Source organism: Chiloscyllium punctatum, chromosome 37, assembly GCF_047496795.1.
Source record: "Chiloscyllium punctatum isolate Juve2018m chromosome 37, sChiPun1.3, whole genome shotgun sequence".
In the NCBI taxonomy this organism is placed as follows: Eukaryota; Metazoa; Chordata; class Chondrichthyes; order Orectolobiformes; family Hemiscylliidae; genus Chiloscyllium; species Chiloscyllium punctatum.
This window is the reverse complement of record NC_092775.1, coordinates 59,510,675-59,533,717: the sequence shown is the minus strand read 5'-3', so window position 1 is coordinate 59,533,717 and position 23,043 is coordinate 59,510,675. Positions and strand designations below refer to the sequence as shown.

Below are 23,043 nucleotides of genomic sequence, written 5' to 3'. Positions count from 1 at the left end.
GTGGTGTAGTGGTAGTGTCCTTTACTCTGAGCCAGTAACGCAGGCCCACCTATTCCAGAAGTGTGTCATAACATGTCTGAGAATTTGATTAGAATCTCCTGCTGTGCTGTCCAGGGACTGAGATGATTCACCTCCAACAATCTTTTTCTTTATTCTTTCATGGGATTGTTGCCAGTAAAGCCGCATTTGTTACCAATCCCTATTTGCCCTTGAACTGAGTGACTTGCTAGGCTATTTCTGAGAATAGTTAAGAGTCATCATGTTGCTCTGGGTCTGTAGAACAGAACGGGTAAGAACGCAGGTTTAGTTCCCTGAAGAGCTTTTGTGAGCCACATGAGTTTTTATAAAAAGTGCTAGTTTCAGTAATGGTGACCATGAAATTTTCTTTATGTTCCATATTTACTCATTGAATCTAAATTCCACCAACTGCTGTGGTGAATTTGAACTTGTGTCCTCAGAAAATTGTTTCCATGTTTAACAGCCTCTGGGGTTATTAGTTCAGTGACATCCAGCACCAGCCCTTGACATCAAGGCAGCATTTGATCAAGTGTGGCATCAGGGAGCCCTAGCAAAGCTGGAATCAATGGGTATTAGGGGGATAATTTTATGCTGGTTGGAGTCATACCTGGCATCTGGGAAGATGATTGTTCTTGGAAGTTGGGGCACCTCTGCAGGAGTTCCTCAGGGTAGTGTCCTATGCCCAACCATTTTCAATCGCTTCATCACTGATCTTTCCTCCATCATAAAATCAGAAGTGGGCACATTTGCCAATGATTGCACAGTTTTCAACATTATTTGTGACTCATGTCCAAATGCACGTGCATCTCGATTTGGACAACACCCAGGCTTTGGCTGCAAGGTGTTAAGTAACATGCATGCCACATAAATACCAGGCAATAACATCTCCAGTAGGAGACAATCTGTCCACTACCCTTGGTACTCAATGGTCTTACCATCACTGCATCCCCCACTATCAATCACTTTCCAAACTCTCAGCCCTAACCATCTAAATGTACAATGGTAGGGGATATATATAAACAACACCACCTGTCAGTGCCCCTCCAAGCCATTCACTATCCTGACTTGGAAATTTATCGTTGTTTCTTCAGTGTCGGTTGGTCAAAATCCAAGAGTTCCTCTTTAATGGTATTGTGGGTCTGCCTACAGCACATGGACTGCAGCAGTTCAAGAAGACAGCTCACTACCACCTTCTTCAGGGCAACTACGGACAGACAATAAATGCTGGCCAGTCAGCAACACCCGCGTCCCACAAATAAATAGATATATTTTTTAAAAATTACACAATACCACCATGTTCCCTTGTGATGTTAACATGACGTTTCAGTTAGAAACTAATAACCAGGTCCTGTGCACTGTATGAGGAGCCATGATACCAAGGTGCACTGGGTTAGACAAGATCAAAAGTCACAACACCAGATTATAGTCCAGTGGGTTTATTTGAAAACACTAGCTTACGGAGCTCTGCTCCATCATCAGGTGTTAGTCCTCATGACAGTCTTTGGATCACAATTGAAAATAATTGGAGCAATCATAAACCTGGGTGAGGGTGCAATAAATATTTTGTGCTAAATGTGGTTATGTCCATTTGTGTTTTGTATCAGATATATTTTTAAGCAAGGGTATCACTGTTAGGTTCTTGATTTTAAAAAAAAACTAAATTGTCATCGATATTACTGAAGACTAGAGAAAAATCTCTTACACGTCTTTGATTCTTTTTCTTCATTTTCTCCATTCACTGATCCATAGGTAAAACTGCTGCCTTCATGCTACCAGTCTTAGAACGTTTGATCTATAAGCCGCGACAGGGTCCCATTACTAGGGTGTTGGTTCTAGTGCCAACTCGTGAGCTTGGCATTCAAGTTCACTCTGTCTCCAGGCAACTGGCGCAGTTCACATCCATCTCCCTCTGTCTCACTGTCGGTAAGTTTAAACTGTATGAATGCGTATGTATGCCTATCTATCAGGAATTAAGAAACTATATCAGTTTGGCTACTTCTGGGAACTGTTTTATAAGAAAAATGTACATTTTTTTGGCAAAACAGGGCAGGCTATAGTCATTCTTCATCTGAGCCCTATTGAGGTCAGACATGTTGATTACAAAATGTGACAAATCCCAACCATTGGAGTTAGAAAGTTTTTAGCAAATTGCTGTGGAGAATCTAGCTTTAGAGTGTTACAGGCATGGCCCGTTGCTGCTGAAGTCTGCTCAAGCAGAGAAAGAAAAGAGGATAAAATGAAGAGAAATGGCATAATCACCCTTTTTTCAAACAAAGTACCATGAACATATAAGATTTTAGAGATTACAGAATCTAGAGGAAAGTATTAGGATCTGCACTTTTACAGAATATATGGTCAGGAACATGGAATAACCTCATGAATCTGGGAGCAGGAATAGGCTAATCAGTCTGTTGAAAAATGTGTTGCTGGAAAAGCACAGCAGGTCAGGCAGCATCCAAGGAGCAGGAGAATTGACGTTTTGGGCATAAGCCCTTCTTCAGCCTGTTGAACCTACTCTGCCATTCAACAAGGCTGTTCTGGTGTGTCTCACCCCCAGTTTTCTCTCAGCCCCTCCTGGACATTGACTCTTGTATTCATTAAAAATCTGTCTAACTCTGTTTTGAGTGATCCAGCCTCCACTGTTCGTGGGGAAAGAAAATTCCACAAACTAGGCATCCCGAGAGAAAAACCATCTACTCATCTCTGTTTTAGAAAAGAGCTATCATATTCTTCTGTGTTTCAAGTTCTACTCTCTTACAGGGAAAGCACCCTTTCAGAATTTATGATTTCATGTCCCCTCAGATCTTATATATGATCTCAGCAAACCTCTCAATCTTCTCAACTCCAGTGGGTCTTTTCCATAAGGCTTTTATCCCAGGAATGAATCAAGTGCACTTTCTCTGCACTGCTTCTAATGCAATCAAATTCCTTTCCAAATTAGTTAATTGGAATTATGCTCAGTACTCCAGGTGTAGTCTCACCAAGGTTGTGTCCAGCTTCAATGAGCTATCCCTGTTGTTATATTCTATTCTTCTTGCCTTTGTCTTCCTTGCTGTACCTGCAAGCTAACGTTTTTGTGATAGCAAAGCATCCAGGTCCCTCTGTGATCCTGAGTTCTGCAACCTTTTGTGTATTTAAACTAGTAAACCCCTAGGGAATGAGAGAAGCTTTAGATCACTATGTGAAATGTGCCATTTGATTTCAGGTGGACTGGATGTAAAATCCCAAGAGGTATCTCTGAGAATGGGGCCCGATATTCTCATTGCCACTCCTGGTCGGTTAATTGATCACCTTCACAACTGTCCATCCTTTGACCTAAGCAGCATTGAGGTCCTTATTCTTGATGAAGCAGACAGGTAAGAAGGGACAGTGTGGCTGTGTCCATGCTTAAAGAATGAAAAGGAGAGAGGCCTCATTGTTTCTTAGATGGGTAAAGCTGAGGGGAGAATTGTCTATAAGATCAGAGACTGTGTGAAATTCAGATTTTTGGTTCAAGTACACCAATCACTAAAATCCTTTAGAAATCAAAAAGCCTTAACAAAGCTAAACTCCTAAAACAAATGAGAAGTGATTAATGTTGGATGTACAATTCCCATCATTTATCCTGTTCCTGTTCATTTCAGGCAGTCAGCAGAATAAGCAAATAGTATCGACCATTTGTCATTCTCTCTTAGGTTCCTTCATTTAGCTGAGGATTAGATGGAATGTTGCACCAGTCACCTCTTTGTGACAGTATTTTTTGTAACTAGATTTCTACTGGATGATTTTCAGTAAAGTCCTCAGCTTTTCCAAGGGGACTGGTCACACATCCACTTTGTCAGAAAACTGTGTGGATGCGTCACATGTATTGGTGTCTGTCTTCAGAGCTGTTTTCTCTTACTAGGGTTATCCTCCTCTTTCATTGTTCCAGAGTTCAACTATAGTGGGGTTGATGCTTCCAGTATATGCTAAATGATGAAGATGCTTAATTTAGTCATTTGAATTGGTCAATTATTTCTTTGTTCAGCTTTCACTTTTTCCAGATAGACTGTTGCTTTTATGGGGGTATGGAACCATGGGCCCTGGCAGCTCCTGATACTTTTAGCTCTAGACATTTTGCCAAAATGGTCATTCTTTACCTTAAAGCATGGCTAATGAGAACTGAAGACACATTCCAACTGAGCTCAATCATGACATGCATGATGTCACCACCTACACACCTTGCAGTGAGGATTTGGAATGGGAACTGAGAGGGGCGTGAGGATCAATGGTTGCAATCCATTGCACAATTGACTGAGATCCAATCTCTGGCCCAGCACAGACAGAAATTAAACATGGTGTCTTCTTTCAGTCCATTTGGATCTATTACACCTTGTCGCCCTGTATCTAATCTGTTATAAAGTTTTACTAATTTTTTGTCCTACTCTGATTTTCATTTAACTAACTTCCTGGGTTCTTGCTGATTTTCACTAGTTTTCTATCATCCAATATTTTAAGTTTACTGCTTCAAATCCGTTAACCACCTAACTCCACGTGCACAATTACTTTGCGATACTGTACTGTATTCCTCTGATTGCGCTGTTCTGTTGTTGCCATTCTAGTATTTTAGGTAGAAAGAAACTGGTGAAATCACTGAGTGAGATAACAGAACAGTACTGATCAATATATTCCCGATATTCCTCCCTGCAGAATGCTGGATGAGTACTTTGAGGAACAGATGAAGGAGATAATTCGTCTCTGCTCCCATCAGCGACAAACGATGTTGTTTTCTGCCACCATGACTGATGAGGTATGTATGAGGTTTTGCAGTGTAGTGACTGAAGAACTTCTGCCAAGTTGCAGGCCAGACTGAGTGCCAGTAGCTTGTATCTCCAGATAGTTGAGGATATCAGTCATCTCCCAGTGTCAATATAGGGAGCAGCCAATCAGCTTTTCTCTTGCCTGAACTTTTTTGATATCTCCCTCATGGTCTTGACATCCTTCTTAACTTGTGGTCTCAAAACTTACATTATTTTCAGTAGTGTTGTAAAGGAAAAAAAATGACATAAGTTTAGTATTGCTTCTTGGTTGTTTTAGTCTGTTCTATAATTTATTTAAAAATCTAGGATGCAGTATATGTTATGTTCTTTTGTACATTTGTGATCTTGAACCTCAACTGACCTTCTCTGTTCCTTAGTTTTTTACATTTTGTGTATGTTTCCTCATTCTTCCTGCCCCAATGCATTGTTTAATCAAGCATCTATACACCAGCACACCAATCTGAGACTTGATGTCTCTTACCATCTTCTTTGCGGTCTTTATTTCATGTTAACCTTCAAATTTTGTTGGAAGTGTCCCACACCCAAATTCTAATCATTACAAAAACTTTAGTTAGGCCACATTTGGAGTATTATGTGCAGTTTGGTCACCACACTATGGGGAGGATGAGGAGGCTTTGGAGAGGGTGCAAAAGAGGATTACCAACATTGTTGCCTGGATTCAAATATGTTAGTTCTAAGGGGACTTTGGATTGTTTTCACTAGAGTGTTGGAGGTTGAGAGGCAATCTGATAAAAAATATATAAAATTATGAGAGGTATAGATAGGGTGAGTGGTCGGAGTCTCTTTCCAAGGTGAAAATGTCACATGCTACAGATCATATGTTAAAGGTGAAGGAGGTGGGGGGGAATGTTTACAGGAAATGTGTGGGGAGAGTTTCTTACACAGCGGGTAGTAGGTGCCTGGAACATGTTGCCAGGGAGGTCATAGAAATGTACAGCACGGAAACAGACCCTCCCATCCAATTGTCCATGCTGACCAGATATCCTAAATTAATCTAGTCCCATTTGCCAGCCCTTGGCCCATATTCCTCTAAACCCTTCCCCCTTCCTATTCATATACCTATCCAGGTGCCTTTTTTTAAATGCTGTAATTTAAACTTCAACCACCTTGTCTGGCAGCTCATTCCATACACACATCACCATGCGCATGAAAACGCTGTCCCTTAGGGGAAAGTTTAAAAGGCACCTATCACTTTAAACCTATGCTGTCTAATTTTAGGCTCAACTCCCTTGAGGAAAAGACCTTGACTATTCACATTATTCATGCCCCTCATGATTTTATAAAGGTCACCCCTCAGCCTATGATGCTGCAGGGAAAATGTTCCCAGCCTTCAGTCTCTCCCTGTAGGTCAAACCCTCAAACCTTGGCAACATCTTTATTAATCTTTTCTGAACCTTCAGTTGTCACAAAATCTTTCCTTCAGCAGCTGGTAGAAGCAGAGGCAATGGCAATATTTAAGAAACGGTTAAGCAGATGTATGAACAGGCAGAAAATAGAGGGATGCAGACCATGTACAGGCAGATGGGATTAGTTTAGAATGGCATCATGGTCAGCACAGATATGGTGGGCTGAAGGAAGGGCCTGTCCCTGTGCTGTACTGTTCTATCTGCATTTATACAGAACATTTCACAGCCACTGGACATGCCAAATGCTTCGTGACCATTGAGGTGTTTTTGTAATGTAGTAACTGTTGGAATATATGAAATGCCAATCTAAACAGAACAAGCTTCCATAAACCCATGGATGTTTTGACTGCAAGCTAAATCTAAGCCAGGTCACTTATTATTGAGAGGATCATGGTTTCAGCACTAACCTCGAATTAGATATACATCCACAAGCTGCCACTTCTATCTTTATGTTTTTTTTTCCACCTTCTGTCACTTGCTTTTAATTTGTGTCACTTAATTTTATCAACTTGCTGTCCAGCACCTTGTTAAATTATTTCTGAAATGTGTGCACAGCATCCATTGCAACTCCTTCATCAAAAAAGTTCATTAAATTATGTTGAGCAAATATTTCAAATCTGCCTTGTCTTTCATAAATCCACACTGGTTATCTTCAGTCTACCCACCTTTCTCTAAGTGAATACTGTTTTTATCCCATGTTGTGACTTTTGAGATTACACATTGTTTTTGATTGTTTGGCTAGTCTGCAGTAACCTGATTCGTCCATTTCTTCCTTCTGTTTTTCCTGTCTTTTCCAAGGGAACTTACTTATTGGTCAGAGGCTAAAATGTAATATTTTCAGAGCAAGTTGTAGGCACCTATGTCTTAAGCAGTACTACTTTCCTTTCTCTGTTTTCCTGCAGGTGAAAGACCTAGCATCTGTGTCACTGAAGAATCCAGTGCGAATCTTTGTGAACAGTAACACTGATGTAGCACCATTCCTTCGTCAGGAATTCATTCGGATCCGGCCAAACCGTGAAGGTGACAGAGAAGCAGTTATTTCAGGTAAGTCTGAAATATTGAATTGACGCGTTCCTTTGGACATAATACGTGATGGATGCTTCAGGTAACTGTTGCACTACCATTTCTGTATCCTAATGTAACTTGCAAGTAATACCACTCTATTTTCCACTGGTCACAGGCCTCCAGTCTGAAAAACAACCCTCCACCACCACCCTCTGTCTTCTACCTTTGAACCAGTTCTGTATCCAAATGGCTAGTTCTCCCTGTATTCCATGAGATCTAACCTTGCTAATCAGTCTCCCATGGGGAACCTTGTCGAAGTCCTTACTGAAGTCCAGATAGATCACATCTACCGCTCTGCCCTCCTCAATCCTCTTTGTTACTTCCTCAAAAAACTCAATCACATTTGTGAGACATGATTTCCCACGCACAAAGCCATGTTGACAATCCCGAATCAGTCCTTGGCTTTCCAAATACATGTACATCCTGTCCCTCAGGATTCCCTCCAACAACTTGCCCACCACCGACATCAGGCTCACTGATCTATAGTTTCCTGGCTTGTCCTTACCACCCTTCTTAAACAGTGGCACCATGTTAGCCAACCTCCACTCTTCCGGCACCTCACCTGTGACTATCGATTTGAGCTATATATAGGGAGAGGCTGAACAGGCTGGGGCTGTTTTCCCTGGAGTGTCAGAGGCTGAGGGGTGACCTTATAGAGGTTTACAAAATCATGAGGGGCATGGATAGGGTAAATAGGCAAAGTCCTAGTGATGGGAGATAAGGAAATAGCTGGAGAACTTACTAAGTACTTTGCGTCAGTTTTCACAGTGGAAGACATGAATAATATCCCAACAATTAAAGGGAGTCAGGGGGCTGAGTTGAGTATGGTTGCCATTACGAAAGAGAAAGTGCTAGAAAAGCTAAAAGGTCTTAAAATTGATAAATCTCCTGGCCCCGATGGGCTACATCCTAGAGTTCTGAGGGAGGTGGCTGAGGAAATAGCGGAGGCGTTGGTTGAGATCTTTCAAAAGTCACTGGAGTCAGGGAAAGTCCCGGATGATTGGAAGATCGCTGTTGTAACCCCATTGTTCAAGAAAGGATCAAGACAAAAGATGGAAAATTATAGGCCAATTAGCCTAACCTCTGTTGTTGGTAAAATTCTAGGATCCATCATTAAGGATGAGGTTTCTAAATTCTTGGAAGAGCAAGGTCGGATTAGAACAAGTCAGCATGGATTTAATAAGGGAGGTCGTGCCTGACAAACTTGTTGGAATTCTTTGAAGAGGTGACAAGTAGGTTAGACCAGGGAAACCTAGTGGATGTGGTCTATCTAGTCTTCCAACGGCCTTTGATAAGGTGCCACACGGGAGGCTGCTGAGCAAGGTGAGGGCCCATGGTGTTCGAGGTGAGCTACTGGTATGGATTGAGGATTGGCTGTCTGACAGAAGGCAGAGAGTTGGGATAAAAGGTTCTTTTTCGAAATGGCAGCCGGTGACAAGCGGTGTCCCGAAGGGTTCAGTGTTGGGGTTGCAGCTGTTCACGTTATATATTAATGAGCTGGATGAAGGGACTGGGGGCATTCTAGCGAAGTTTGCCAATGATACGAAGTTAGGTGGACAGGCAGGTAGTACTGAGGAAGTGGGGAGGCTGCAGAAGTATCTAGACAGTTTGGGAGAGTGGTCCAGGAAATGGCTGATGGAATTCAATGTGAGCAAATTCGAGGTCTTGCACTTTGGAAAAAAGAATACAAGCATGGACTACTTTCTAAACGGTGAGAAAATTCATAAAGCCAAAGTACAAAGGGATCTGGGAGTGCTAGTCGAGGATTCTCTAAAGGTAAACATGCAGGTTGAGTCCGTGATTAAGAAAGCGAATGCAATGTTGTCATTTATCTCAAGAGGGTTGGAATATAAAAGCAGCGATGTGCTACTGAGACTTTACAAAGCTCTGGTTAGTCCCCATTTGGAGTACTGTGTCCAGTTTTGGTCCCCACACCTCAGGAAGGACATGCTGGCACTGGAGCGTGTCCAGCGGAGATTCATACGGATGATCCCTGGAATGGTAGGTCTAACATATGAGCAACGGCTGAGGATCCTGGGATTGTATTCATTGGAGTTTAGAAGATTAAGGGGAGATCTAATAGAAACTTATAAGATAATATATGGCTTGGAGAGGGTGGACGCTAGGAAATTGTTTCCGTTAGGTGAGGAGACCAGGACCCGTGGACACAGCCTTAGAAGTAGAGGGGGTAAATTCAGAACAGAAATGCGGAGACATTTCTTCAGCCAGAGAGTGGTGGGCCTGTGGAATTCATTGCCGCAGAGTGCAGTGGAGTCCGGGCGCTAAATGTCTTCAAGGCAGAGATTGATAGATTCTTGTTGTCACGAGGAATTAAGGGCTACGGGGAGAATGCGGGTAAGTAGAGTTGAAATGCCCATCAGCCATGATTGAATGGCGGAGTGGACTCGATGGGCCGGATGGCCTTACTTCCACTCCTATGTCTTATGGTCTTTTCCTTGGGGTCGGTGAGTCCAGAACTAGAGAGCATAGGTTTAGGGTGATAGGGGAAAGATTTAAAAGAGACCTATGGGGTAACTTTTTCATGCAGAGGGTGGTACGTGTATGGAATGAGCAGCCAGAGGAAGTGGTGGAGGCTTGTACAATTGCGACATTTAAGAGGCATTTTGATGGGTATATGAATAGGAAGGGTTTGGAGGGTTATGGACCGGGTGCTGGCAGGTGGGACTAGATTGGGTTGGGATGTCTGGTCGGCATGGACGGGTTGGACCGAAGGGTCTGTTTCCATGCTGTACATCTCTATGACTCTGTTGGTGATAGACATAAACGTTGATCACCATTCATTTTTCTGCATTTGTTGATACCTTTTAGTTAACTTTCTGGTTCTGCTAAGGAGTCCTCAGTGGTATTATTTGCATGATTAACAGCTTAGGAATAGATAATTTTGAGTTTAAAGTGCAGAATGTTTTGAATTTTCATAGACTCTTTCAGGAGCTCAGGTTTGTGCATAAGGCTTTTACAATAATGAAGTATTTTTGAAGTGTAGACACCATTGTAATATATTATTTATGGGGGAGTGGGGTTCTTCTCGTCTGACGCTCAATGCAGAGTTAAAACTGTGTTGCACTGTCAGATATTGCATACTTTGGAAGAGAAGTTAAACTCAGGTCCCACCTGCCCTCTGAGATGCACTAGAGATCTCACAGCATTACTCTAGGGATAGCACAAATCTTCATCCACGTCCAGCATTGTTAATTCCTCAGCCAATGACACCAAAACAACCTGTCTGCCCACTTTTACTTTAGTGTAAATTGGTTGTAAACTTGCAATGGGAGGTCCTATGGTAATGAGAAGTGCTTATTAAATGTAAGCCTTTTCCTTTGTTCCTTTCTATTTTGTTTTCTCTGAATAACATTGAAATTCTTTTATGAAACAGAAATGACTAGGTTATTGCACTTAGAATAATAAATTTTCTTTCCTTCTCTTTTAGCTCTTCTGACTCGTACATTTCAGGATCACGTCATGCTGTTCACACAGACTAAGAAGCAGGCCCATCGAATGCACATCCTGCTGGGACTGATGGGGCTGAAGGTTGGTGAGCTGCATGGTGATCTCTCTCAAACACAGCGACTGGAGGCCCTTAGGTAAGGGGAGCAACCGAATGTTTAGGTGATACAAGACACCCAATTTTTAACACTCCGCGTGTGTAAAGGCCGTGAACGTTATGGGAAGTCAATGCAGAATTAAAATGCCGAGCAAGCTTGACCTCTGTGCAAGTGGGCACAAATCAGCCTGGGTTCCCTCCTCTTGAGAAATATATGGTGCCTGGATTTTAGATGCAGACAGGATCAGGGTTTTCCTTGACACCCTGCGCTTAGAATACTCTGCTAACTCGCAGTGACGAGATATGGACTCTTGGGTGAAGTGTGAAAGACCTGGCAGCACCCCTGAAACCATCCGGCTTTAGTTTCTTTCAGGCAAGGACTGTTCGTAAAAGACTTTTCTAATTTTAGCTATTGTTTGGGAGTACACATGACAACTTTGTTAATCATCACTTCCTGCACTTCTCCCTTATGGTTCTGCGCCCAGGTTTAGTGCTGCACAAATGGGGATACTGCCCGCAGAATCTGCAGGATTTATTACTGGTCTCATACTGAGGCCTACAAATCAGGGTCATCCTGGTTGAGTGACTGGTCTCTGCTGATCTTAATCAAACCAATAGTTCCGGAAATGGAGATTACTTCAGGGATTTGGGACTAGGAAGGACTCTTCTATGCTTCCATTCTTGATTGTAATCTCTTGGTCCTTATTGAAAAATGATCCTGTATGGGTGAAGACAGAGTTATACAGCTATTCGGTGTGATATAGTTTTCTAACCTTTGATTTCTATACTTCTGCATGTAGAATGTTTCCATCAGTGAGTGCGAGAGTAAATATAAATTGTTATTCCATTCCCAAAGAGCTTTTTTTTATCTGACCTCTTGATAAACATGGTCACTCTTTGGATGGTGTTCCACTGCAGAAATGTGACACTGAATGTCAGGCCGTTACTGACCGATCTCTTGCTTTTGTAACCATGGTGACAGGCGTTTTAAAGATGAGCAGATCGATATTCTTGTGGCTACTGATGTTGCTGCTAGAGGGCTGGACATTGATGGGGTCAAAACGGTGAGTAACTCAATTGTCTAGGAATTAAATGATGGGGAGCTTTGTCAGCTTCTAAAATGGATAATTACTGTTAATGTATTCTGTGCACATACTATTCTTGGATTATTTCCTAAAAGCACTGTTATACTAACAGTTGACAATAGGCACAGTAATGGGCCTGTTCTCAGCAGTTCGGGGTCAAATTCTTAATAGTCAAGTGAGCTGCTTTTAGGTCTTTCCTTTTAAACAGGCAGCTCTGTATTTTGTCCCTTTTTAGCAATTGGCACTCTGTCCTCCTGTGACCTTGGTTAGTATTGGAATCACCAACCATATGTTAAATGAGAGGACAATTGTGCACCCATTGAGAGTATCATTAAAAACTGTAGTTCATCTGAAAAGGTGTAAAGTCTATTCAGAAGGAGTTGGCTCATCTTTGTGACAGGACTGATCACATCAGGATTTCAGTTATGGTTTGGGACCCACACAAAAGAATGTTGTTTGAGGTGGCTGGTGAAGTTCTGATACATCAGGTCTGGCAGCATTTGTAGCTAAAGCCCTGCTGTGTTTCCCTATCACACTCTGTTTCTGTTTCAGATTTCCAGCATTTGTAGTTCCGTGTGTTTACTTTTAGGGTTTAAAAATTGTTCTAGAGTTTGATTGATAAGGTCAAAATGATGAAGTTGAATGCTGTTATATGTTGCTTGGTGATGGGAACTGTGTCTTTGTTATTCTGTGCTAGGTAATAAACTTCACAATGCCCAATACTATTAAGCACTACGTGCACAGAGTAGGCCGTACGGCGCGAGCAGGCCGCAGTGGACGATCCATTTCCCTTGTCGGTGAATCGGAAAGGAAAATGTTGAAAGAGATTGTGAGGAAAGCCAAATCTGAAGTGAAGGCTCGGGTCATCCCACAAGGTGAGAGATGATAGAGAAATTGTTCTTGAAAAGTGTTGCAGATGCGAGAGAGATCATTTAAATTCTTTGTTTCTCTTTTTCTATCTGTAAGCATATATGATGCTTGTGTTTTTCCCCTTTTTGAAATGGACTGTGGTGTGATTCTCCTAATCCCTTTGTGGAGTCCAATTTTTAAACGACCTGCAAAATCTTTCATTAGAGTAAATCAAAAACATGATTTAATCTTGATTTCAAGAGTAGGAGGCATATTTTAAAGGTGTGAGGGAAAAGATTTAAATAAGACATGGGGCATTTTTTTTACAGAATGGTTTGTGTGTGGGATGAACTTTCAGAGGAACTGCTGGGTGCTGGTACAGTTACAACATTTAAAAGACATTTGGCTATGTACATGAATAAGAAATGTTTCGTAGATGTGGGCCAAGTGCAGACAGTTAGGACTAGTTTAGTTTAGGATTATGGTCAGCATGGACTGATTGGACTGAAGGGGCTGTTTCTGTGCTGTTGGACTCTATGATTCCTGTGCTCCAGTGAAAAAAGTCCCAGGCTCTCCTTATAACTCTAACCCTCCAGTCCCAGCTACATACTTGTAAATCCTTTCTGAACCCTCTCTCCAATTTAATGTTATCCTTCCTATAGCAGGGCAACTAATATTGAATGACAACACACTTGAATGGCTAAATGGCCTACTCCTTTTCTATATTTCTATATCATTAGTGACATTCTTAGATTATAATATTGGCAGAGTACTAGATTTTTACCAGGAAAGGATTCAGAAATGTATTCAAGCTTTTTCAAAGACAAGAGGGGTTTTGGACATGTGATGGGCCCATTAAGGAGTCAGTCTCAATTTAACAGTTGGTTTCTAACCCTCTGGTCAGGGATCCAGTGTTCATCGTTGGCCATAAGTGGGATTGTTAGCAGCTTCCTAAGGTTAATGAGGCTGAGTTTGTGTGGCCCTTATCAAAGCCCGTTGTTAGTCGTTTGAGAGAGATGCTGTCATTGCTGCCACTTTAGATGTCATGAGATTTGATAGCTGTTCTTTGTTCTCAGTTCTGCTGGGGAAGATGCAGTGTTTACCATTCGTTTGTGTTAGTTTGACTGCAGTGTTCATACAGTGCAAGAGCGTGAGGTTCCAAGAGGATGGTATAAATTCTCTCCTGGTTGGAATTTGCCATATTTGTAGTCTATTTGCATCATGGGATCAACAGCAATCATGTTTTTGTGCACCAAAGTCTATTTTAAATATGAAACAAGTATAGATTTTAAAACCATTTATGAACTCTTTCAGGTCTTGTGGCTACTGCCCCATAGCCTCTGGATTTCCCACTTGTATTTATTAGGTGCTGTATGGCTCCTGATCATCATCAAATTCCTTCTGCTGGAAAGCTGTGTTTGCAGTGGCATGTTTGATAAGAAATGGATTTGGATCGGATGTTCTCTTAAAATAACCTGCTGACCCTCACTGTCTAATCATTAGGACTAGGTGCTGCAGTGTGGTTGGTCCTTGTAACAACGTTGTTTTGCAAAGTGTTGTGCCTGCAGCAGAAGATGGGTCGAAGTGATGGAGGCTGGTACAATTGCAACATTTAAAAGGCATTTGGATGGGTATATGAATAGGAAGGGTTTGGAGGGATATGGGCCGGGTGCTGGCAGGTGGGACTAGACTGGGTTGCGATATCTGGTTGGCATGGATGGGTTGGACCGAAGGGTCTCTCTCCATGCTGTACGTCTCTATGACACTATCCCAGCAGCATCAACCACAGTGGGCTGAATGGCCTTTTTTTAAAAATTAAATTTGTGAGGGAGAGAAAGCAGTTTGAGCACAACATTCAAAAAAACAAGACTTGTCATCTGCACCCTTAATAGGAATCCAACTGTTACACCACATGTCCTTCTGTTTAAATGGGAATCACGTGTGAAACGGACTCTCTCATGACTGCCCTTTCATATTGCAACAGCTCCCCAGCATTCTGTAACTCCTTGTGAGCATCTTCACTGTCAGTTACATGTTGAAGCAAGTAAAGAAAATTGGCACTGTTGACCATAGTTTTTACAGAGTTTACTCCAGTTTGTCTGATGCCCTGGTGTTTGAAGAAAGCTGTGGGCTTTAGGTGAGGGCAGCATTAGGCTAGGCACAGATGCCTTCCATAGTTAAAAAGCCTTCTATTATTCATTGTCTAGGCTCATAACTGTGAAATTGCTACTTGGCATGATGCAGGAGGGCGATTGACCCTGAATGTACTGTAACCCAACAGAGTGGTACCTCCAGGCAGCGGGCGTGGCATCAGTGCCCCTGTGACCTGTATGTGACCTTTCGTAAATGTAATCTCATGCTGATTCCCTGGTCACTCTCTTCACAGAGGTGGTGTTGAAGTTCAGGGACAAGATTGAGAAACTGGAAAAGGAAATCTATGCTGTGCTGCAGCTAGAAAAGGAGGAGAAGATGCTTCAACGATCGGAGGCTCAGGTATGTTGCATGTAAAGTTGAAGGACTAGACTGCCCCCCTTTCCGTGTGGTTTGCAGGACCCAACCAAGTGTTAAGGGTGGACCAGCAGGTGATCAAATACTGGGAACATTCATCACTGTCTATTAGTAAGTGGTGACCTCTGCCAGAGCTGACAATCATTTATTAAAATTTAAATTATATACAGAACAACTTCAGTTATCTGAATATCAAATATCCGAATTTCGGATTATCCAAACAAGATCTCAAGATCCCATAAAAACATTATCTGTTATCTGAATAATCAGTTATCTGAACAAAATACTCCCCGCCCGTCTCATTTGGAAAATCGAGGTTTTTTAGATTAGATTAGATTAGATTACTTTACAGTGTGGAAACAGGCCCTTCGGCCCAACAAGTCCACACCGCCCCGCCGAAGCGCAACCCACCCATACCCCTACATCTACCCCTTACCTAACACTACGGGCAATTTAGCATGGCCAATTCACCTGACCTGCACATCTTTGGACTGTGGGAGGAAACCGGAGCACCCGGAGAAAACCCACGCAGACACAGGGAGAACGTGCAAACTCCACACAGTCAGTCGCCTGAGGCGGGAATTGAACCCGGGTCTCCGGCGCTGTGAGGCAGCAGTGATAACCACTGTGCCACCGTGCCACCCACAGATGTTAAGTAGCTGCGAGCTTTGCGTTTGCTAATATCTGCCTCAGGTTCTGATTCACAGTCTGATATACTGGGTTAAAGGGGGTCAGTGCCAAAAGATTTTTTTTAGTCTGTTGCGATTTAATGTCAAGAAATGTATCAACAAGTGGAGAGTTTCTGTCATAGATTTTTTACTCCCCTTACATTACTGATGAACTGTTGTGCAGTGGGTTAGTCTAGTTATTACCGTGTTTTGTGATAAACTACACTGCAAGGAAATGATCTGTTTCTCTGCAATCAGCAAGCACTTGTTGAACCTGGTCTACTTGTTTAGAAGGAGTAGGCCATTCAGCCCCTCAAGCCGCTTTCACTATTCCATGAAATCATGGCTGATCTACCTCAATGCCATTTCCCCACACTGTCCTGCTACGTCATGATGTCTTTAAGACCTAGAAATCAATCTATGTATTGTGGACAAAATGGAGTTGTCTTTGGTATGAAAAACAGAAATTAAGGGAGTTTCCTAAATAGTGAGAGATTTGGAAGTGTTGATATCAAATGTCAAAAAGGGCGCATGTAATTTTGATTGAGTCACTGGAAGCTAACATGCAGGCACAGCAAACAATAGGGAGACAAATTCTATGTTGGTCTGCATTGCATGAATGAAGATTTCTAATATGATTCCTGATGAAGAGCTTACGCTCGAAACGTCGACACCCCAGCTCCTCGGATGCTGCCCGACCTGCTGTGCTTTTCCAGCGCCACCCTTTTTCGATTCTGACTTTCCAGCATCTGTGTCCCCCTTTCTTCAGTCCTAAATAGTCTGTGTCTCTTTTTGAGATGACATTCCCTGATTCTAGGACCGCCAGCCATGGACGACACGTTTCCTGAGTCTACCCTGCCGAGTTCAAGTCCAGCTATAAGCAGATGATAGAATTTGAGTTCAACAAAAATCTGTAATTTACAAATAAAGCTAGTCTGATGCTGACCATGAAAGCACTGTTGATTGTCATTAAAAACCCATCTGGTTCACTCATGTGCTTCAGGGACGGACACTGCCATCCTTACCTGGTCCCACGTGTGACTCCATACCCATAGCAATGTGGTTGACTATTAACTTGCCCTCTGGGTCGTTAGGGATGGGCAATGAATGCTGGCTTTACCAGATCATGTTTTACAAACTTGACTGAGTTTTGAAGAGGTAGCCAAGAAGATAGATGAAGACAGAGTGGTAGACATTGTATACATGGACTTTATCAAGGCCTTCAACAAAATTCCACATGGGAGACTGGTTATCAAGGTTAGATTATGTGGAATCCACTGTGAGATAGCCAATTGGATACAAAATTGGCTTGATGATGTGGTAGAGGGTGGTGGTAGAAGGTGTTGTTCAGACTGAAGGTCTGTGACCAGCGGTGCTCCGTCAGGATCTGTGTTGGGGCACTGTTGTTCGTCATTTATGTAAATGATTTGGATGAGAATATAGGAGGCGTGGTTAGTAAGTTTGCAGATGACGCCAAGATTGATGGAATGGTGAAGGGTGAAGAAGATTATCTAAGAGAACAATGGGATCTTGATCAACTGGACCAATAGGCCAAGGAATGACAGATGAAGTTTAATTTAGATTAGTGTTACATTTTGATATGACAAACCAGAGAAAGACTTGTTATTCGTAGGGCCTGGGGAGTATTGTCAAACAAAGTGACCTAGGGTAGCAGGTGCATAGTTCCTTGAAAGAGGACAGGCTGGTGAAGAAGGCATTTGAGAATTTTACCTTCATCGGTCAGAGTATTGAGTACAGGAGTTGGGATGTCATGTTACAGCTGTACAAGACATTTGTAAGACAACATTTGGAGACTGCATACAGTCCAGGTTGCCCTGTTATAGGAGGATGTTATTAAACTGGAAACAATGCAAGAATGATTTACAAGGAACTTTCTGAGACTGGAGGATTTGAGTTATAAGGAGTTGCTGGATCGGCCTGGACTTTTTTCCCCTGGAGCATCGGAGGCTAAGACTGACCTTATAGAGGTTCAGTAAATCATGAGGGGCATGATTGGAGTAGCTGAGGTCTTTCCCCCAAAGTTGGGGATTCCAAAACTGAAGGCATAGGTTTAAGGTGAGAGGGGAAATATTTAAAGGAACCTGAGGGGCAGCTTTGCACACATAGGGTGGTGTGTATAGAGAACAAGCTACTAGAGAAGTGGCAGGTACAAGTCCAATTACTGCATTTAAAAGACATTTGGACAGGTAAATGGGATAGGAGAGATTAGAGGGATAGGGAACAAACACAAACAAGTGGGGCTAGTTTAGTTGAGGATACCTGGTCAGCGTGGATGAAGGGGTCTGTTTCCATGCTGTATGACTCTACTAATGTCTGTATCCCATGAAATGTTTTTTAAAATCGTGACTAGCTGGGGTCAAGCGCTGATCCTGTGTAACTCCACTAGTCATAACCTGCCCCTCTCAGAACAATTGGATTGTTCTTATACAGAGGAACCTCAATTATGCGAACATGATGGACAGGCAGTATTTCATTTGGATAATTGATTATTTGGTTAATCGATTAAATGCCTTTCATTTGGGGTTCGGTTTTTAAAATGTGCTCCCTGTTCAGGAGACTGCAGCAGCACAGTGCATGAGGCCCCTCCCCTGGCACCGTCCAACTCTACCCTCCCGCCCCCAATCTGGTCCAACACTGACCCCTCTCCCCGTGCGACACCACCCCCTGACCCCTGCCCTGTGCAACACTGCCCCTGCCCCCTTCCCTGTGCCCCCAGCACCATGTGACACCGCCCCACTGCCCCCAGCCCTGTGCGACACCGCCCCCCCAGCCCCGTGCGACACTGCCCCCCTGCCCCGTGTAACACCGACCCCTTCCCTGTGCAACACCATCCCCCCAGCCCCGTGCGACACTGCCCCCCGCCTCATTCCCCGTGCAACACCGCTCCACCACACCCCAGCCCCATGCGACGCCTCTTCCCCCCCCGCCCCGTGCGACGACGCCCCGCCCCCCCCCTCGCTCTGTGCGACGTCAGCCCCGCCCTTGCCACCAGCGACACCGCCCCCCCCCCCCCCCCTCCCCAGACTGGACACTAATAATAAGACTGTTGCAGTTGCCTTTGTGAGGTAAGTCTCCAAATAGTGTGCGCGTGCACACACACACACAGCCACATACGCAACCTTTTACTGCATCTTTTTGACAGGTTCCACCATTTCCCTTTACAGGACAGGACAATTTTCGAGATATTAATTTGGGAAGTGGGGTTTAGGGTACACTTCTGTGTAGAACTCCAAGGAAAGTGGCAGCGAGAGACAGAGGGCAGGCAGTCAAGTCATTTGGAGACTGTAAACAAAAGACGCGATCACTGTTGAAAACACGTCTTTGATGTAATGTTTCCATTGGGACCTCGCGATCTCCTTTGGATAATCCAATTTTCGGATAATTGGTATTCAGATAATCGAGGTTCGTCTGTACTTTGATTTCTGTTCATTAACCAATTCAAAATTCGTACCAGTATATTATCTCCAATTCCAAGTGCTGTAATTTTATTTGCTGATCTCTTGTATGGGCTCTTCTCAAAATCTGAACACCTCAGTCTCTGGTCTCCCCAGTCTGTTATAGCACCCTTCAAGTAGTCCAACAAGGTTATCAAATATGATTTCCCTGTTTTAAAAAAATATCTATGCTGACTGCCTAATCTTACCAAAACTTTTCAAATATCCAGTTATCACAGTTTATACAAAATATTCTAGCATTTCCTCGCTGCTGCTGATGAGCTAGCTCGTCTCGTTTCCTGTCTTCTCTCTTTCTCTTTCTAAATAGCGAGATTACATTTCGCTTTCAATCTACCAGAACCATTCCCAATTCAGTGAAGGTGATTGCCACCTATTTTTAGACGATGATAGCCTATTTTTTTTTTCCCCCCAGCAACTTCATAACCCATTTTTCCTTTCATCTAATGCAAACTTTAACTTGGTAGCCATCGTTTGATCACTTTTCCTGTAGGGTGTTTTGTACCTCAGAGCAATGCATATTTGTTGTTGTTGCAGATTAATACTGCCAAGAACAAGTTACAGAAGGACAGCAAAGAGACAAGACCAGAGCGTACCTGGTTTCAAACCAGAGAGGAACGGAAGAAAGAGAAAAGTAAGCTTCATTCTGTAGAGTGTAGCAGCCCTATTAGATGACACAGCATGGACATGTATAGTTTTTATAGTGATCTGATGTAAAGGGAAAATTATCATAAGATTAATGCTAAACTCATTTGGCTGACAATCTACAATTCTAACACAAGTCTTAACCTATTTATTTAAATTGGTTAAAGCCCATGTAATAACCATCTGGAATTGAGAAAGTAACGATGGTCATGAAACCATTGTCGATTGTTGGAAAAAACCATCAGCTTCAGTAATATCCTTTAGGTGCGAAAAAGTGGTCTGACCTATGTATATTTCCCGGGCACGCAGCAATGTGGTTCACCCTTAACTACTCCCTTCCCGATTAGGGATGGGTAATAAATTCTGGCCTAACCAGTAATGCCCACATCCCATGAATGCATAAAAAGGAACTCATCAGGCTGAAAACATTCTGGCACGGTGTAGGAATGTCATCTCTGGAGGGAAGTGTAACTACATCTTTCAGTGCTTACACAACCAGTTCCCATTAAATGTGAACAGAGATATTAGTCATGTAAAACCTGACAGAAATATTTCAGATGATAAATATGGTCAACCTTTGTTTTAAATGCAGTTGCAAATGCTCTTCAGGAATTCAACATTTCCTTAAGAAGCAAAAAGAAGAGAAAGTTGCTCATGGAAACTATTAAGAAGAGAGGAGAGATGACTGTGAGTACCATTTAGTGTTTTGTGGATTTAATCTACCTCTGAATTATTTTGGAGCATTATCCCTGATGATTACTCATGAATATTGTCTCTCTGGGTAGTCAGACTGTGGAATTCTTTATTGCAAAGGAGTGTTGAGCTTGGGTTGGTATCTATATTAGAGATTGATCTCAACAGCTTTTTTTTTATTAGTAAAGAAATTGAGGGTTATGAGGATAAGGCAGGAAAGAGGAGTTGTAGACTGTCAGATCAGCCACAATGTCATTGAATGATGGTGCATACTTGATGGGCTGAATGGCCTAATTCTGCTCCTGCCTCTTACGGTCAGATAAGAAGTATGGCAGTTCACGCCTTCCTCATGGCTGACTGAGAGTAAATGTGGAAATAACTAGACTATCTAGCACATCTCAGGCTTAACCCCAGATCTCTGCTGAGGTGTCTAATCTCAACCAGGACAGCAATGTAGTAAAATACAGCTGATCTCCCATGTCTTTCAGTTAGGGAGGTTAGAGGCGCAATAAGCCAAATTACAAGGTTGAGGCAGCAATAGAACCCTGAAATACAGTTCTTACAAGAGCCCCTTTATACACTGTTCTTATGTTTCATTACTATAGTGTTACATTTTTCATCTATAGTAAACAGCAGTTTGAAGGGTTTCTGTCCTGGGAGACAGGAGATGGGTTAAGAATGTGCTAACTGCTGGCTGCTCCTTCTGTCCAGGCTGCTTGCATAATTAGAGGTGTTAGTTCTTTTGTCTTTTAATTAGTGGGGTTTGTATAAAATAGTAGACCTATATGCTCCAAATAAATTAGAGATTGTAATAGGAGAATAAAGGGTAGTAAATTGATGACTTCAGCTGTGTGGTGAGATTTATTTACTATTTGTCAGTATGCGTTTCATTCATTCATTCATTCATGCAGTTTCATGCAAGCACAGATTTGTCAGTTTCTTAAAGAGATAATGGCCCAGTTAAAAGGTACTTAACAGGTAATGTTTCGTGCAAACCTGATGGGGATGGTATTGTTCTGAATGCTGATAAGGTGTGGAAATGTGGGTTTGAAAGGGTTGTTTGTAAATTTGGATACTACAGTTTTCTGATTGAATGAATGAAACCGTGTTATAGTAAACAGCGGGTTAGTAAAAGGTTACGAATGAGTGGGAACCTGGTATTAATGAACGTGGCGAGCACTGTCTATCGATTCTTGTCGGGACTGTCAGTGCATTGAGTTTGGGTATTAATCTCAGGGTTATTCCCAATGCGAAACTCATTGGAGATAGTGAAGAAGAGTAGCCTACTAGATCAAGTCAGTGTTACTGGAAAAGCACAGCAGGTCAGGCAGCATCCGAAGTAGGAAAATTGATGTTTCAGGCCGGAGCCAATCATCAGGAATGAGGCTGGGAGCCTCGGGGCTGGATCGATAAATTGGAGGGGTAGGGTAGAGAAGGTAGCTGGTAGTGCAATAGGTGGATGGAGGAAGGGGTAAAGGCGATAGGTCAGAGAGGAGGGTAGAGCGGATAGGTGGGAAGGAAGATTTACGGGTGGGGCAGGTCATGAGGGTGGTGTTGAGCTGGAAGGTTGGAACTGGGGTAAGGTTGGGGGTGGGGGGGCGGAGGGGAAATGAGGAAACTAGTGAAGTTGATGCCCTGGGGTTGAAGTTTTCCGAGATGGAAGATAACGCGTTCTTCCTCCAGGCATCAGGTGATGAGGGAGTGGTGACTGAAGAGGCCCAGGACCTACATGTCCTCTGCAGAGTGGGAGGGGCAGTTGAAATGTTCAGCCGCAGTGTGGTGGAGTTGATTGGTGCGGGTGTCCTGGAGATGTTCCCTGAAGCGCTCTGCGAGAAGGCATCCAGTCTCCCGCATCAGGAGCAACTGATACGATAAGTGACATTGGTGGATGTGCAGGTGAAACTTTGACGGATGTGGAAGGCTCCTTTGGGGCCTTGGATGGAGGTGAGGGGGGAGGTGTGGGTGCAAGTTTTGCAATTTCTGCACTGGCAGTGGAAAGTGCCAGGATGGGAGGGTGGGTTGTTAAGGGGCCTCACCTTCTACCCCACAAACCTCCACATAAATCACATCATCCACCAACATTTCTGCCACCAGGGATATATTTCCCTCCCCAATTCTATCTGCTTTCCACAAAGACCATTCCCTCCGTGACTACCTGGTCAGGTTCACAACCCCACTTCCATCCACCTATTGCACTCTTAGCTACCTTCCTCCCAGCCCCACCCCCCTCCTATTTATCTCTCCAGCCCCGAGACTCCCAGCTTCATTCCTG

At 43.0% G+C, this 23,043-nt stretch overlaps 1 protein-coding gene across 1 annotated transcript in view; it reads left to right on the top strand.

The window, feature by feature from the left end:
- Positions 1-23,043, top strand: part of ddx27 (DEAD (Asp-Glu-Ala-Asp) box polypeptide 27) — a 38,211-nt gene that overhangs the window by 8,045 nt on the left and 7,123 nt on the right. The window contains 10 exon segments of the mRNA XM_072556907.1: positions 1,768-1,941; positions 3,224-3,374; positions 4,687-4,786; positions 7,126-7,267; positions 10,737-10,890; positions 11,833-11,914; positions 12,633-12,810; positions 15,171-15,277; positions 19,971-20,067; positions 20,671-20,765. Of these exon segments, the coding sequence (XP_072413008.1) occupies positions 1,768-1,941; positions 3,224-3,374; positions 4,687-4,786; positions 7,126-7,267; positions 10,737-10,890; positions 11,833-11,914; positions 12,633-12,810; positions 15,171-15,277; positions 19,971-20,067; positions 20,671-20,765 (1,280 nt within the window).